The 18,198-nt window shown below is 45.3% G+C and overlaps 1 protein-coding gene across 1 annotated transcript in view; it reads left to right on the top strand.

Moving 5' to 3' along the window:
• Positions 1-17,821, top strand: part of LOC138521041 (parathyroid hormone 4-like) — a 46,227-nt gene extending 28,406 nt beyond the window's left edge. The window contains exon 3 of the mRNA XM_069633555.1: positions 17,397-17,821. Coding sequence (XP_069489656.1) covers positions 17,397-17,730 — 334 coding nt within the window. The 3' untranslated portion in view covers positions 17,731-17,821. The remainder of the gene's footprint in view (positions 1-17,396) is intronic.
• Positions 17,822-18,198: the final 377 nt, after the last annotated feature.

Below are 18,198 nucleotides of genomic sequence, written 5' to 3'. Positions count from 1 at the left end.
AAGCTAACATCACGTGCTGCAAATATCAAGGAATCCTTAGACACACTGATTCCGTTCATCACCAAATTTGACCTTAAAGAGCTTGGATTATGCCATTGCTAAAAAAAAGACTCCTTGCATCCTGCGGTTGCAGGCAACTATCGTCCAATTACTAATGTTCCATTACTGGTAGAAATTCTCGATCAAATAGCGTATATTCAACTCCAGGAATTTCTAGAGTCTAATAACCTACTCGGTCGGCGTCAATCTGGCTTTCGTGCCAAGCATGCACAGAGATGGCGCTTTTAGATCTCAAATACACAAAACCCAAGGTGGGAACCTCAACAATCACTGGCACCTTGAGGTGAGAACATACAGTGAAACATAAGGTGGCACCAGGAGAAGGAGACTATTCTGAAGAAGGAAGGCAGAAAGCTAGAAAAATCAAATCATTATTTCATTTTATTTTGATTTGAATATGTAAAAAATCATTAAACATTTTAATCAGTTACGTTAAAAAAGCATCCTAAATATCACACATCCATACATTCATTCAATCTAAATACATTCCTAAAACATTCAATTATTTTAAGATATTGAAGAGGAATATACAATTAATTTCACCTATACAAGTAATTTCCAATTAATTTCACCTATACAATTAATAATAGTTCATTCCAGACTAAGTACTTTGTCTGGAATGAACTGATTAAAATGTTTAATGATTCTTCAGAATAGTCTCCTTCTCCTGGCACCACCTTATGTTTCATTGCTTTTAGATCTCAAAGCCAACTTTTTGGAAATTATTGAGAATAGACATCCCTTTCAATTGGATATCTCGGCAGCCTTTGACTTAGTGGATCATCTCAGTGTAGGCTTGCAAGGTTGCCTATTTGTCTAATAATGCATCATCTTGGATTGAGTCCTTCCTCAGTAATCGCACTGCCTGGGTCTTTGTGGATTACTTTAAGGTCACTCCAGTCCCGTTGCTCTGTGGTGTGCCTCGAGGCCCTTGTCTTTCCTCTACATTATAGAACATCTACACCTGCCCTATGTTCGATCTTTTGGATTAATTGGGTGCCGGTTATACCAACTACGCTGGCTACACTCAGATCATCTTCGAAGTCATGGGTGACTATGCTAGGGATTCTGATGCTATGCTAGTTGTGTGTCTGGACTCACAATTAACTATGCAGAAGCACAACCTCGACCTGAGGTCCACCTATTTGTATGTAGTCAAATTTTTGTGACAAATCAGACCTTATTTGTCTGATAAAAATATATCCTTACTTGCCTGTACTCTTGTAAACTCCATACTGGACTATTGCAATAGTATGCACGCAGGCACGCCTGCCAACAACTAGCAAAAGTGCCAGACCATCCAAAACAGGGCCATAAGGGCCATTCAGGGTATTGGCAGGAGAGATCATGTCACTGCTTCTAAAGTTGCACTCCACTGGTTACCAGTCAAACAGAAAATTGCACATAAGATTCTTACCATGACCCACACATGTAGGTCTGGGAATGCACCTCAGTATCTCTGTGCTCGTCTGAAGGCTGCTCCTAGCAGAAGATTACTCCTTTTCAATGGAGACAATAAACATTTGCAGCCACGCATCAAACTTCAGAAGTATGGGGGCACGATGTTTGATGCATGGACTCCTTGTGTCTGGAATGGGCTGCCATTATCTCGTGTTTGATTGGTTTTAAAAGAGCCGCACAAACACGTTCGTTTAATCAGAGGGATTAATTCTTTTTTTCATCTTGACCTCTGGTCTTTTGCTTGAATTTCCAGTTTTTCTGGTGACTATTGGTGTATCAAAGGTTTTTTTTAGCTCCTAAGATGCGTTATGTGTGTGCCCTGAGGCCTATGGGCATGTGGCGAGTTACACAAATGAAATAATGATAATATTAATAAGTTCACTCCCATTATGAAACATGCCTTGTCTGTTTCCAAAATGCATCGCTTGACATCCACTGGTTAACCCTCCCTGACAGTTTCCATTTACTCCCAGAAATACACAATGCCAGTTTCTGTAAAGCCCAGCAATACCCATTGCCATTGATATTGATATTTTATTTCTATCGCGCTCGTACACAAGTGTTTCAGAGCGCAACAAGGCAAGGGAGGGAAACAGGGGAGAATAAAACAGCGATCTTACTAGGCCCAGTGTCATTGAGAACGCGCAAGTGCATGGAATTGTAAAGCACAAGGCTAGCCCTCATGTTGCACAGATCGTACAGCAGAGCTATTACTCAAGGAACACTTAGAGCAAAGATGTTGCTTATGTTACATCGATTACATATTCTCAGGCATCACACCACATAGCTATACGATCGCTTTAAAGTCTTGAAAAAGTATAAATCTATATCATGAAATGATCCCATACGTGCCATGAAGTAACGAGCACAACAGCAAGAAAGGGTGCACTGGTAATCATAAAATGATCTGTAATAGATTCCGCAAAATAACCTGAATTGTTTCCTAAGTATCACCTTGAACTATTTTGGAAGCATAGCGTAAACTATCAATTTGTAATTTTCACTTAATACATATAGTAATTTTTGTCTCAAACATTAGCTTGTTATTTGTAACAAAGAGACTGAATTTGGTCTCAAACACCAGTTTAGCCTTTTTTCAGTAAATAAATACACTTATTTTGTTCTAAAATATCAGCCTGTAATTGTAATTAAATGTGCATTGTTTCCTGAATATCAGCTTTTAAATATGTTAAATACATTCATTTTTAGTTTTGGCTATTAGGTAGCGCTGGAAACCAAAACCATTGTCATTAAAATAAGAGCTTTAACATGAGAGCTTGAAAAAGGGGCTTTGGATGCAGGTTTCTAATGCTTTTCAATGCAGGTTTACATATGAGGATGGATATTATGTAGTTTGTTATATATCGAACAAATGATCAGGGCAAACCCGGGTAGGCAAAGACCAAATATTTAATGATTTTTGAAACAACAAAAATAATGTTAAATACAGGTTTACAATTGCCACAGCTGAGTGTAAACAGGCATTCCCAACAAAAACAGTACAAATTAATATATATACAAAGCAGACATCCTATCAGTAAAACCCCTTCCACAATACACAAGGTATTATATTGACATAGGTCATAATCATAAATTTAGTGACCAGTGTTCAAGATTAGCACTGTGTTGTAGTAAAATGTCGACACGATTGTGTTTCTGTGTTTCAGCGAACCTGGATGACTGTATAACAGCCTTCATCAGGACGGTGAATTGTGGTGTAGGCTCTGTTAAGAGTTTTCTTTGGTGATGTTAGGCAATATTTGATGCAGTAACCCTGTGGGAGACTAGACCAGCCTTGTCCTCTTGGTAATAGGTAACTCACCTATTGGTATAAGTTTGTACTACACAAGTTGGTAGAGTGACTGAGCAGCCAGACTTATCTCAAGAGGGGTAAATGTGAGCTATAGAGATATAACACTGAGATTCGCAATTACAAGTTTCCAAATAACACATACACTCAAGGTTGTCTAGTGAATTAATTATTATTTTATTTACCGGTCAGATTTAAATAAGCCTTCTTTACAAAGGGCAATATGCAACAATAAAAATACACTTCATAACACTTCCTCAGATTTACCATAATGTTAAGTTGCGTATCCCGAGGACGGGGCGTACCTGTATCACCAGAAGTCTTGCGTGCTGAGGTAGCCAGGTCGTGGTAGAGGTAGACTCGTAGCTGATGAAGTCTTCGCAACTGAAGAGTAGTAACGTAAAGAACCAACCCCGGATCCGTCCTGTAATACAGGATTGAACTGGGGCCCGCTCCTGACGCCACGGATGACGCTTCCCAAGATTAACGTGGCGTCAGAACAGTGCAAGCACTGACTGGGAAGGTCGTAGATGTTGTTGGCAGGTATCGGCAAAGTATCCCAAGCAGTTATCCAGGATGGTATAAGGTAGCTTATACCGGCAAGCTGAGAGTCCAAGGAATCAATGCCGGTAAGCAAAGAGTCTAAGATACAGGTGCAGGTAAGCCGGGGTCCAAGGTAACAAGACGGGGAGCTGGAGAGGCAGTCCAGGGCCACAGGAGACTCAGCAGGAGGCGGGCAATACAGGCAAGGATGGAAGCAGGGAGGACCCCCAGGAAGGAGACAGGAGTACACAAGAGGACAGGAAGGGGAAGGAAAGGCCAGAGAGGGGAGTTGGGGCAAGAAAGGACAAGGCCCAGGCACTGGATCAGGACCAACGGATCACGGAACCAGGGAGCGTGGCGGAAGGGAACCAACCGCGTTGAGACGCGATGGGAATACCAATTCGGATTGCTTAAATAGCGGTCCTGTGTGAGAACGAGGCTTGAATCGCGCGGCAATGCGCATGCGCGAGTAGGCGTCGCCGCGCGAACGAGGTTTGGAACGCAAACCCGTTCGAACCGATGCGCGAACGACAACCGTGCCCCACACGGGCCAGGACAGAGCAAATCCGCCGGGAAACTGTGCCCGGAGCGACGCGTCTTCCCCACAATCTAAGACGTGGGTACAAACGCCAGGAACCAGTACGCCCCCCAGGGCCCCGCCGCCCAGCACAGGTAGGTGTCCTAACACATAAGCAATTAGATACCCTTTTGGGATGCCTCACACACTTGCTACACCCTGAGATGACTTCAATTACTAGGACAATGTTTGGCATTAATATATCACTTTTTACCCTCAATGCAATTCTGAGGTTGTGGAAAAGGTTAGGGAAGGAAAAGGTTAACAGGTTCTCAGAGCAGGTGAATACTTTACAATCTCCCAATGAAGTCTAGATTAGATATTTCCCAGCAATACAAGTTAAATGTATGTACCACCCATGAGGGACAGTTAGAACCAACGTCAATGGGTTAGAAGAGTCTGCAGGGAGCCAGGACAGCCAAAGTCAATTTCAGCAATGTCTATGGAGCTCAGGCACTTCTTTAGATAGCACAAAGGTCTTGTACAAAGTTTAGAGTTTGTAGTAAAAAGAATCACTGTTGGGCCACAAGCTGTAAGGCTTGTGAAGGGCAAAGCTGCAATCAACTCTGCAAAAAGCAGCTACTGCAGGTCTCCAGTGAGAACAAGCAAGCTACAGTCCAAAGAAGTAAGTACCCCTTAGTCAAGACAGTACCTTAGGTTTGAAGAAGAGGAGCCAGCTGGCTTCTGTTCTGGTTGCAGTCTTGCAGATCCTGGGTTCCGGGGCCTCAGTCGTGGGGACAAGAGGGAGGACGCCTGGAGGACTCTTGCGCTGCAGTTTGAAGCGGCTACAGTCTCTTTCCAATTCAGCAGCACTTTGCGGTTTCAGCTACCAGTATCACAAGGGTCTGCAATATCCTCTTCTTCTGAAGAGAACTCCGTCTCCCGTCCTTCCCTTTCCTCCTCACCTTTAATCTTACATTGAGAGTCTGCCTTCTTCCTTCCTTTCTGGCTGAGCTTCTCCTTTTTTTGTGCAGATACGGACGGCCACGGAAGGACGCCACTGTGCCACCAAAATCAGTGGACGGTGGTCGATCCTCCGGGACCGCCGGGAATGGGGAAAAAGCCAGAGGCACAAAAAACCCCAAGAAGGATGGGCAGCACCCAAGGATGGTAAGCAGGGCACGGACAAGTCGAGGGCAGAGAAATACACACGAAAACAAAAACAACAGCTCCGGATGTACTTAGAAGAGGAACCAAGAAAACAAGAGAGAAACAGGAAGCAGCAAAAAATGGAGAAAAAACTAAGCGGAGCAAGGTAAGGTAGCAGAGTAAGAGGGAAGGAGCAGGGGAAGAGACAAGAGAGAGAAAAGCCGCACGGGAAGCGGCGGCGAGGAGCGGAAGGGTGCAACACAAGAAACCAACAAGAGCGAGAGAAAACAGGTAAGCTGGCGGTATGCGCAAGGAGAAATGATGCGGAGCGGTGCAACGAAGGAGGAAACCTAGAAAGTTGCAACACGTCCGTCACCCGGAAGTAGCTGACTATAAACAACCGGTGACGGATGCGAGCAAAAGAGCTAGACCGGCAAGAGACGCTGAAGGAAGACGTGATGGAACAATTAATGGCAGCCCCCTTTCCAGCAATTCCATACACGCCACTTGCCCCAGGGCATGACAACCGGTCACTAGCACAACTGCAGTTCTTGGACACTTGTTGGGCTTACCTTGCTTCTGGAGTCCAGCACTCTGGTGAGGTTGACTCGGGCTTGGGTCGTCCTGCTTCAGGAGGGTCCTCAGGCGAGGCACTTGATTCTGGTTTTCCTGACTCTTGGCACTCGGTTCCAGCAGCAGCAAAGAAGTACAGGAAGCAGGGAGAGGTTTTCCAGCAAAGTTCGTCTTGGGGTCAGTTGGTCCAACCAACCCAAGGGAAGAAGTCGTCCATTCCGGGCTTCTCTAGTCGATACGAAATTGGAGCTTCAGCACTGCAGCAGGGCTACACCGGGCAGTTTAACGCTCCAATGGGTGCATTACTGCAGCCGAGGATTCAGCCTGCGGTAAAAATGCACAATAGTAGGAAAATTAAACCACTGCCACCAGCCATTAAATGTCATGAAGGTAACATAAAAAATGTTATATGAGTAAGTAGGAAAAGGGGCTACTAAGTAACCCCCCAGTACTTCCACATAAGATGGGGTGTACTGGACCTACATAGGAAAAACAGGTAAGTAAAGCCAATTCCACTTTACTACTCTTGGGAACAATAGTTCACCGAAGAGAAGGTATTTATACCTTATGAGAAATCCAAAGGACTTCTCTGTGACACTACACTGAAGGTGATGTGCGTCACAATACAAAATGTATATGCCTATGGAGTTTGTCAGACTCCAAAAACAAAGAAACACAGAGTCCAAATCAGATCAAAAATACACGAGAGAGTGAGAAAAAGGTCTTGTTCACTCCAAAGTCGTAAAGCCCAGCAAAAGGGCAGGGGGTCTCTAAGGTTGAAGGGAATTAGAACAGAAATTAGAATTCTCCCTAACAGTTGATGATCGTGCCTGATTGAATGCAGCATGTGGAATATGTGCTTTCAGGCAGTGTGTGAATGCGTTCCGTAGCAGGAATACGACCGCTCCTGGTGACAGTGCATTGCAAGCACTCCACTACAAAGTCCATTTTGAGTGGACTGGGACCAGATAAGTTCATGTTCCACACACTACCCGAAAGCGCATATTCCACATGCTACTCTCAGCCAGGCACAATCATCACCACAGGAAACTCTAGACAGAGCCTACACCACAATTCCCTGTCCTGATGAAGGCTGTTATATTTACTGCCATCCACCTTCGCCGAAAGGCTGTCGACACAGTCATGTCGACTTTTTACTACAACACAGTGCTAATCTTGAACACTGGTCACTAAGTTTATGATTTTGACCTATGTCAATATTCTTATATTGACATAGGTCAAATGTGTAATGTTTAAGGGGTTGTATTGATAGGATGTCTGCTTTGTATATGTATTCATTTGTACTGTTGTATATTAGTTAATGACTGTTTTTTGTTGGGAATGCCTTTTGTTCACTCACCTGTGCCAATTGAAAACCTGTTTTTAACATTATTTTTTGTTGTTTAAAATAAATCAGTAAATATTTGATCTTAGCATATCCAGGCTCGCCCTGATAATTTGGTCGATATATAAAAGTCTGTTGTGACCTGGAGGGAACAGGGAATAGCCAGGTGCCCCTCTAGTTGTTCATATTATGTAGTCTTGCCATGTGTCCCACCCATTTAACGCCCATCGCCACGTGAAATCTATAGGATTTTCCTCCCATTCCCACCCATCTCCTACCACAACACACCTCTTTTTGCACTCTTTAGCTGATGTTATTTAAACGCTATTTGACTTGATTGATGCTTTTAAAAATATGTATTGCATCTTTTCAGTTTTGTTATATATTGTAATGCATTTTGTATTAAAAATAAACAAATTACTTTTAGAGTTACGTTTGGTTTTAAAATGGCTATCAAATTTTCATGGCCTTATTTACGGGTGTTTGGTCTAGCCTTTTCTGATGAAAGCAGTAGATGATTGTAGCGCAGTATACTAGTGATGTGATTGGCTCTGGAGTACGGCTGTGCATGAAGCTAGCACGACTGTTGCTGCCAAGAGCTGGAAACAAGTGTTATTGTGCCTGCTTTTACATTACTTTCAGTAAGTGTGAAGTGTTTTCCTGTGTACTGCCAGCAGCGATTCATGTTGAGTACTGTACAGCTCTGTAAGGGAGCTTATACGGCGGCTCATTGCGTTACGTATCTCGTTCCATGATTATGTGCCTCAGTGTCTGGGGGGCATGGGGTTCTCTTTCTGTTACAGTTCTGTGAAGTGAAGGCACGCACACAAATGCTCACGCCAGAAAAAATGCAACCCACTAGGGAAAATAGGCCAAGAGATTCTTGCAAGGATAACAAGTTTTAATCACACAAAAAATAGGTAGGCCAGCAAAGTACTCTGCTGCTCAAGAACGTTCTGCCCAAAAATAGTACAAGCAGAAGGTTATAAGGAAACGCATCATCACTAATGAAGTCACATATACAGTAAAAACCTGCATGGCTGGTTGGTGAGACCCTATACATGGGCGGCCTGCTCCATAGGGCATACCAGGCTGCTATTGGCCTCAGCCCCAGCCATCCATCTTCCATCATGCGGGGTCAGCTGGGCTCATCATCTCCAGGGAACCAAGGCCAAGTTTGCCATTATTAACTATGTAAGACAATGCTACTCTGTAATTGTGGCGTGTACCTGGAAACTCGGGGACTGGCACAGGGTAAGGCTTAAGATCATGCTGACCCACACATTCTTTACTCAGTCCATATCGCACTCTCCAAACCCAAGATTTCCTCCCTCGCTTTGGACTATAATTTATTCCACCCTGTACCTCGTGTTACAAAGGGTGTCATTATGAAATAAATTGGAATGGGTGTGTCCGCTTAGATCTTTTATGACCACTGGGTTTATGGTTGGTGGTCTGAGGTCACATACCATCCCAGATTCAGGGATCTTGGACTGGGGCAGTTGTGGGCGTCATACCTCCTGGGGATGAGGGGGCGGGGGGGTTGAAGGTCTGCTTTTGGCCTGGCTGCGATAAATGTGCATTGCGAGGCGCCTGGCAACGTCTTGCAGCCTTCATCGAATAACACGTATTCACAACAGTTATGGAACAAAGGAAAGTTTCTATGGGAGTTAGCAGCGTGGGTCTCTATCATCAGCGCTTGGGCCTGTTTAGGTTTCTTCGTTGGGTCTGTGTTTATTACGCAGCCATGCAGGGACGGGTGTTTCTAACATAACTACAAAAATGGCACTTCCTTATATGTTACCACTAAGTCTACGCATTTATATTTAATATTGTGTCTGTGCAGGGTTTCCTAGCATGCCCCTCTCCCCCTGGTCCATTGCAAGTGTAGTTATGGGATTCGCTTTACTCTAAAGCGCCTAGGGGGGTAGCAGAGGTTAATTTCCTTCCCAACAGAAGACCTTGTATTGGGAGGAGGTGGGGGTGGGCATGTACTGCCCGTGGACACACCTTGTTATTTGATTGGATGTGCAGTATGTTGCCGGCTGATGGCCTGCAATTGTTTCTCTTTATCTCTTTACTGTCCCTCTCTATTTGAATGGCTTGTCCCCTACCTACCTCAGCCCCCTTCTCCCCGGTTCCGTTCCCCCACTTCGGTGCGTCTTTCTAGGGGGGGTATATCACCAGATCGGGTTGCTTGATTTATTGTGCAAGTTCCGTTTTTGTGTTGGTTTTGCTGTTTTATACTATATTTTCTGAGATTATTTCTTCAACTAATGCATAGTGACACCAGTAGCAGGTAACAGCAACGTACATACATTAATAAATCGTTTTTTTAGTGTTGGTGGCAAGAGTAACTTCACTCTTTCACTTGCTTAGCCTATCCTTGTTTCAAGTAGGCGGGCCTCAGTTCTGGTCTGTTTCTTTGTCCTGTGGTGCTTGTTTCTTACTCTGCAAGGCTAACGTCCCTCCTTCCTGCGTAGCCCACCAAAGGAAGGAAGAGAGAAGAGTGGAGCCACTCCCTGGCCCCACCACCAATGACCTCAGGCTGTTTGCCTCTGCTGGAAGCTTTCCTTTGGGTCTTGTGTGCCCCTGTATCTTCTTCTTGCCTGCATCCACTCTTTCCTGTATCTTTTCTTTTGTGCCCATTTCTATCTTTTGACAACATACAAGGAGGAGGCACACAAGCTACGATTCTTGCCCCCTTCTCAAACTGTGGGCTCCCCACTTGTCCCCCCTTCCAGGGCCATGCGCCACCCCCTTATCTCCTGACCGCACTACTCCCACCTTGGGCTCACTCCTACCACATCCTGGAACCTCCATCTCCCTGTTGTGAAGTAAACGTAGCTATGGGCTGCAATTGTGGCAGGTGTGTGGTTAGGGGAATGCTAGAGTGGGGGAAGTACAGTGGTTGGTGGCTATAAAGTGATGGTTGCGAGAGGTCAGCGGGTGATCTAGATTGGGACAGCTGTTTGGGGGTAGCCAAGATTAAACTTTCACATTGCTTTTGTTATCAGTAGCTTCATTGTGCGTACAGTTTTAGGTCATTAGCGCTGTGATGGGACATTTCCAACTCAAAACACTATACACTCCCAGTTATATAGCATATTTGTCTCTGTTTACAAGGCCATTAAAGTGAGTAAAATAATAAAGCACCTATTTAAACAAAAAAAGTTTTCTTATATGCAGATAAGTAAATGTTAACATTGTGCATGAAAGCAAGCTACAAGGTCACAATGTCCATTCCGTGTGATCTTATTCCACATTTTGTTAGTGTGTCTTAAAAAGTAGTGTGAAACGGGGGCCTTTTTGGGTGAGCGTTGTTTTGCATCCTGGGACATGCAGTTTTCCATTCAAGATTCCGAATATAAAGGTACACTATTCTTTTGGTTTACAATGTTTAAGTATTTACATATTTTCAGGTTGCTCTAATATCCAATTTGTGTATTTTGCAAGAAAACCATATTAAACAGTATTATTATAATCCTTCAAAGCACAAACTTAAATACGTGTACTAAGTAGCTCGCAGAATATACACGATCGTGCTAAAATTGCAGAATAGGTTAAAATACTGTGTTCCTTCCTTTACCAAAGTGTGTGATCCAGGACGAATAACCTAATCTCACTGTAATTTAACTTCAAAAAGTGGAGTCCTTACGAATGATTCCATCTACTCCTTACAAAGGGGCAGAGTTGAATTATTTTAGGGAAAAAAGGGTGGCTTCTCGTGCTCCTCTGTTAATGGTGCCTGAGGCCATCACCAAGAATCACGTTGTTGCACTGTTCCTTATTCAGTCCCATATGACTTAATTTGATAGGCAGCAGAATAGTCTCACTAGCCAGTCATTGCACCAGAAACTCTACTGTGAAGGACTGATTGCAGTAGAGCCAACGTTTGTTTCCTGCCCTCTTGATGGCAGTCACTGAAGTAAAGTTGCTTGGGCCATCCAGAGTACTGCCCCAAAAGAATGAGTGAATTCTTTGCTGTGCCATTGAGTCTTGTATCTGTCCTTTCATGGTGTATTTGAGATTTATATCTGCAAGAAGCGAGTTATGTAACTAATTTAGGAGTGAGGCAAGGTTGCTTCTTTGCAGTGTTCAGGTGTGCATATGTGAAAAGATAAGACTCTCTGTCGTGTGTACGTTTTGTGACTGATCGGGAGCAGTGGTGGATGTGCGCTCCAAGTTGCTAATGTGCATATTTTTGGGAGCTTGTCTGTGGTGCCTGACGGTAGCATTTAAGGAGTGCAAAGAGTTGTGTTGGTGTGTCTGTGGTGGGTTAGTGTGGTGTTTAGGGAAATGTAGTGTAGCGTATATGCCCCATTAGTCAGCGGATGGTCAAGACTAACTGTGGATTCTGGGACTTGTGGTCCTGAGTTTATAATGGTGGAAATCATGGATTAAAAGTTCCAGAATACACATTTTAAAACTGGGACTTGATAAGAATCGCCCAACTGGAATGGGTCATGTTGGCATATATAGTGTAGACCTGTTTCTTCAGGTGGTGTAGGTTTAGTTGTGTAACCAGAGTTATGTTGGTGAGAGAAAGAAAGCATGCATGAAGAAATGGCAGAATCTGTGATCCTGGCAAGGGCACAAGATGCCTACATTGCAATGTCAGCATTCCAGAAAACCATGTCAAAAGACACTGCAAAGATTTGAAGAGCACTAACCATCCATAGCTTGTTTTCTCTTGACTTTCCTACTGGCTCATTATTTGATTCTAGTTACTGCTGTGGTATTTTTAGGTAGCAGGAACCAGTGCTAGAAATGGAAAAACAGAATTTCAAGCATTCCTTATCCCAGAGTAGCTGCTTACTGTTGAGAAGTGCTGGTAGTATGGGCTTCCTGCTGAAAAGTGCTGATATTAGGTCTTCAAAATAAAAGAAGTGCAGGTACTCGGGACTGTCAAGTACCTACCCGTTTAAAGCTTTGGGCTGAACCCATTTCGTTTCCTGGCCTGCTCCCCATCACACACATGTCTTTTTCCACTGCCAATTGAATACAATTTGTTATAACACCATCTCTCGCTCTCCTCACACTCTTCTTTCTCTTCACACTTACTCTCTCGTCACACTTATGCCTCACGTATTCTCTCTCACTCTGTCAACCTCTCACTAACCCCCTTTCATGGATCTTCATCAGACCACTCTGGCGCCTTTCCTTGCACCCCTACTTTTTATACTATCCTTCTCTCACCCTCCCGCTCTTACTGTCCTGCTTTCAGCCTCTTGCTCACCTTTTCTAGTGCAATTTCTCATCCTCCTCACACTCTTCCCTCTACCAACACACTCCTCACACTCACGCCTTGCTCCCAGTTTCTCCTCTCTTCCCTCTCACTAGCTAGCACCCCCACATTCTCACCCTCTCCGTATCAGCTTTGCATGCACCCTCATCACAATGTCTCTGACCTTTCCTTGCAACCCTACCTTTTCTCTAAACCATCCTCACATGCATGCTCTCATCCCATCCCACTATCTGCCTCTCTCGCTCACAACGCGCTTGCCCCTGCATCCTCCCTGGCATTCTTGCACTATTCCCCTTGCGACTGATGCCCATTAATGCAAACTGCAATGGACATTAGCAAATGCCAAAACTGTTGGCTTTGCCAATGCTTGTTTCACAAAGTAACAGTGTGTCAGTTTCATGAAACTGTTTTATTTTTCCACTTTCGGGCCACGCTTCCATCTCCCAGGCCCTATCCACTGGCAGGGAGGGAACTGTGTTGTGGATGGGAAGAAACTTAGTGCATGGCTTGACTGCTATATATCTAAATGTACAACTTCAAACCCCAGTACTGCTATCATATACCTATCTTCTTTCACAAATACCCATAAATATCCTCATAGGGCCATAAACAGCTCCAACTGCCAAGGTGCTGCCTCATATGCCCAATTACTGCCTGATTTAACCAGGCACCACCATGTACTTATTATCACCCTCGTGCATGCCTTCTACCTCAAACTCCCAATTAAAGTCCCTCTTGTAAGGCAGGATCATCATATGCCCTAACAACCTACTATGCCCAGCCAACATAATCATGTGCTCAGGTACCCTCATCATATGCCTAGAAACAGGCATGCATACCAATGCAGAAACACATGCCACTGAAGAGCCTTCAATAGGCCAAGGGGATAGCTCAGGGGCAAGGCATGTGCCTGGAAGCAAGACACCGCATAGCAACACAGGCTCCAATGCTAGTCCTATGCTTAGAGACTGGTCTCTGGTATTAAGTGCGCTATAAGAGATGTGTTAATCAATGAATTCCCAGGTACAGCCTCATCTGTTAAGCACTGGCTCATATTACCAGTATACTCACCGTCAGCTCTTAAGGCACTTTACACCAGTATTATTTTCATTCTCCATGCACTGTTACCGTAGGTGAACTCAGATATCTATCCTTAATTTCCATACATTTCCAAGAAAGAGCTATCATTTGTCATGCCGCTGCCGATATCATGAAGGCTTCTGAAACCTGCCAAATGTCTTCCAGTCTCTGTCTTAGAATATATGCTCACAATCCATCGTGTGGAATGGTATTAAAGTGGCTAGACTCAAGACTATACTAGCGCCTTCAAACAAGGCTTAGGACAAAGGCGTCTTTGCTAATGATAAGCTCAGAACTTAGACCGAAGGGGCGGACACTGAACTGGAACACTTTACCACCACTGGATAACCACAGTGTAAGGTTTGGAATTGCTTGTACCTGTCATGTGCATCCAATAATGTCATTCATTCCACTGTGCCATAGGTTTTGCCCTTACTCTGCTGAGTTTTTTCAGGGTGGGCACCACATATGCCTTAAAGAATGAAGACGTTTCAGGCTGACCTTATAATTCAGACGGTTGGTCTCCAGAATTAGGCACAAGATTTCAGGTGAAGCCATACTATAATTCTGCTGACTGGTAAGGGAAAGAGTGTCTGCTTGGTTCCTGTCAGGCACATTGGATCTTTATTTTATTTATTAATTTATTTGAGTTTATAAAGCGCACAGCGGCCCTTAGGTATATGGCGCTTTTACAGAAGATTTTCTTGAAAATACATTACAAATAACTACAAAGGTTCAATGCAGTTCAACCAGATCAACCCTCTGATCAATTGAATTGAATTGATTGTTTATTTGTATAGCGCCTATACACAGTGTGTTTCAAAGCACTTCAAGGAGGGAGGGAACAAGGGAGAAAACACATACATTCTTACAAGTCCTTGAAACAGATCAGAATGTAAAAAATAACTATCAATCATAACAGATAGTACAAGTGCATGGAACAAAGGGAGAACAAAACTAGCAGTAACATTACTATGCCTGACGACAATTGTTGCAGTGCATGAGTGACAAGAAGAGTGGGGAGGAGGGGAGGTGTGGGGTAGAGGAATGGCAGGGGTAAGGAGAGGAACAAACAAGTGACTATCGCAAGTAGGTTGACGACTGTTCAAGATAGTGCAGGGGGGGAGTGGGAGGATAAGACAAGAAGGGAAAAGGGGGACAGACAAGCTATTATCAGTGGTCACAGGGAACAGATGATAAGAGTAAGTGCTGAGAAAAAAAGTTGAGGAGGAGGGTTGGGGGGGGGCAAGAAGGTTGCAAAGACAGGCGGCTACGGATTACTATGCCTAACGGCAACAGGGGGTGTTGCCAGAATTTGACAGAGGAGGGAGAAAAGGGAAGGAGGGGAAGAAGGGGTGAGGGAGATGGACGAGAAAAGGAGGGACAGGGCGTAAGGCAAGAAGTGGAGTCAGGGGGCACAAAGACACACTGGCGGTGGTCAGGACAACATGAGGACACTGGCAGGGGTCAGGGGGTATATACACACTGGCGGGGGTCAGGGGGACATGAGGACACTGGTGGGGGTCCGGTGTACATAGACACAATGGGGGGGTCGGGGGGCACAAAGACACAATGGCTGGGGTCAGGGGGCACAAAGACACGCTGGCAGAGGTCGGGGGGACACAGGGTACATAGACACACTGGCGGGGGTCGGGGGGCACAAAGACACAATGGCGGGGTCGGGGGCACAAAAACACCCTGGCGGCAGTAGGGGGCACACAAGGACACGCTGGCAGGGGTCGCAGGGACATGAGGACATACTGGCAGGGGTCGGGGGGACATGAGGACACTGGCGGGGTCAGGGGACACAAAAACACAATGGCGGGATCGGGGGCACAAAGACATACTGGCAGGGGTCGGGGGGACATGAGGCCACTGGCAGGGGTCAGGGGGTACATAGACACAATGGCAGGGGTCGGGGTGACATGAGGACACACTGGCGGGGGTAGGAGGGAACAAAGACAATGGCGGGGTCGGGGGCACAAAGACGCAATGGAAGGGGTCAGGGGCACAAAGACATGCTGGCGGGGGTCGGGGGGACATGAGGACACGTTGGCAGGGGTTGCAGGGACATGAGGACATACTGGCAGGGGTCGGGGGACATGAGCACAATGGCAGGGTCAGGGGGCAGAAAAACACAATGCCGGGATCGGGGGCACAAAGACATACTGGCAGGGGTCGGGAGGACATGAGGACACTGGCGGGGTTCAGGGGGTACATAGACACAATGGCAGGGGTCGGGGTGACATGAGGACACACTTGCGGGGGTAGGAGGGAACAAAGACAATGGCGGGGGTCAGGGGCACAAAGATACAATGGCGGGGGCCAGGGGCACAACGACATGCTGGCGGGGGTTGGGGGGACATGAGGATACACTGGCAGGGGTCGACGGGACATGAGGACACACTGGCTGGGTACGGGGTGACATGAGGACACGCTGGCGGGGTCAGGGTGACATGACACACTAGCAGGGTTTGGGGGGTGATGAGAAGGCATAGTCACGGTTCCTGGAGAGGGGAGGCTAGTGGCGTACCGTGGTGGACAGGGGTAGACAGGGCCTTAGGAGTAGGCCTTGTGAGGAGGGCCGACCAAGCCTGCTGGCCTCATTGGCCCAGATGAAGTGGGCCAGGACCAATCCCAGGCCCCAGCAGAAAGTGAGAAGGCACTCTGGTGCTTGGACAAAGGGCCATCTTGGAAGGGCCTAGCCTCGTGTAGCAAGAAGAGGTCAACACATCATGCACCACACAGCAGACCACGCATCTACTAAAATAAGTAAACAAAATTGCGTGTAGCAGATTGTAAAAGTCACGAAAATAATTTTGCAGCAAATGATTTAGTCTGCCAAGGCGGCATCATGCGCCGGTCCGTCCAGCCCAGGAGGGGCTTACCAGCAGTTGTAGAATGCAAGATTGCATTGCAGGGTCTCCGGATGGAAGAGTGGAGGCATCCGTGTCTCCCCTTCGGTCGCAAAATACCTGCTTAGTCAAAGCATACTTGCTAAATTTTAGCTGATTGCTCCATTTTCCTTGGACAAGGAACAAAGCAGGTGCAATCTGTTCAAATCAACGGAACAGAGATGGGTGTCATAGTTGCTGTCACTGCTGACCTGCACTGTGTGAAAGCATTATGGACATTATTTCAATACAACAGATCCTGGTATTCTCTTTCACTGAATTGTGTAATGATACCACGATCTGCCACCACCATGTACACATACATTTCAGAATCCCGGTGGCAGACCCCGACCATAAAGATGCGCATTCGGTCGACCTCTTTCAACCAGATTTGCCTCTTGTTTCAAAATGAGGTTGTAAATGTAAGATTATTTATTCATTCATTTGGGTGATTTATTTTTACATTCATGTCTCCATCTTAAGTTTTGAATACAAGTAGAGTGGTGGCATTCTCAAGAAAATAATGCTCTTTCCATATTTAGAGGACTGCAAAGGAGTTTGTGCTTTCCATAAGTATAGCAAGAATGGAAAACCGGCATTTTAACTTTTAAACTAATTTTAAATTAATGTAATCAAATGCAACAAATAAATGCAAATCTAGGGACAAAGTTCAACTGGAATGGGTTTTCTAATCCATATTCTTTCTTCCTTTACAGCAAAAGAGCAGTGACAGAACACCAGTTCTTACATGACAAAGGCCGGACAATTCAGGGACTGAAGCGGCTGATGTGGCTGCACAATGCCATGGGCGGTGTGCACACAGCTAGCGGACGAGATCTCCCTCGTGCCATCGTATGGGACGTTCAAAAGGCCAAAGATGCCCCACTATCCCCCGACACATATACCGGCCCAGTTGCTGAGGAACCTCAAGACCTGCTGAAGCAGCTGTTGGTCAAACAGGCCCAGGAAGAGCCGGCCTTTAAGAGACTGAAGAAGAATGATTTGCCGCAGTGTGGGAAGTATCGAGAGTATCGTCGGAGTCTGCAGTAGTCCCGGTGACAGATTTTAGGTCACAAAGAGTGATACACATAGAGATACCACCAAACTATTCTCCACTCCAGACTGTAAATACATGAGCATTTATTTATTTGACTGCTTTGTTGTTCCCATGACCAACACACCGATTTTAATATGATTTTGAGGTCCGAGGTTCCAAATAAAAAGTCTAAAATATTGACTAGGTAAAAATGCAGAGAAAGAATGGCCTTTAAAAATAGACTTGACGCCACAGAACTCAGGGGAAATGAGGGGGAGAGAAAGTTTGCTGAATATTAACGGGGGAGGAGGTGGGTCAGCGGGGACTGCTCTAACTACTGTAATATCCACTGCCAATAGGTAGAAAAACGTTTTTGGCCAATTTGAACAGGTTGTTAAAATACATGTATTTTAAATGAAACAAAGAGGGAGTAGATAATTTGACATTTTAGGCAGTTTATTTAATAGTTGGTTGAAATGTAC

This window comes from Ambystoma mexicanum, chromosome 13 (assembly GCF_040938575.1).
Source record: "Ambystoma mexicanum isolate Mex_15411 chromosome 13, UKY_AmexF1_1, whole genome shotgun sequence".
In the NCBI taxonomy this organism is placed as follows: domain Eukaryota; kingdom Metazoa; phylum Chordata; class Amphibia; order Caudata; family Ambystomatidae; genus Ambystoma; species Ambystoma mexicanum.
This window is presented reverse-complemented; position numbering and strand designations above follow the sequence as displayed.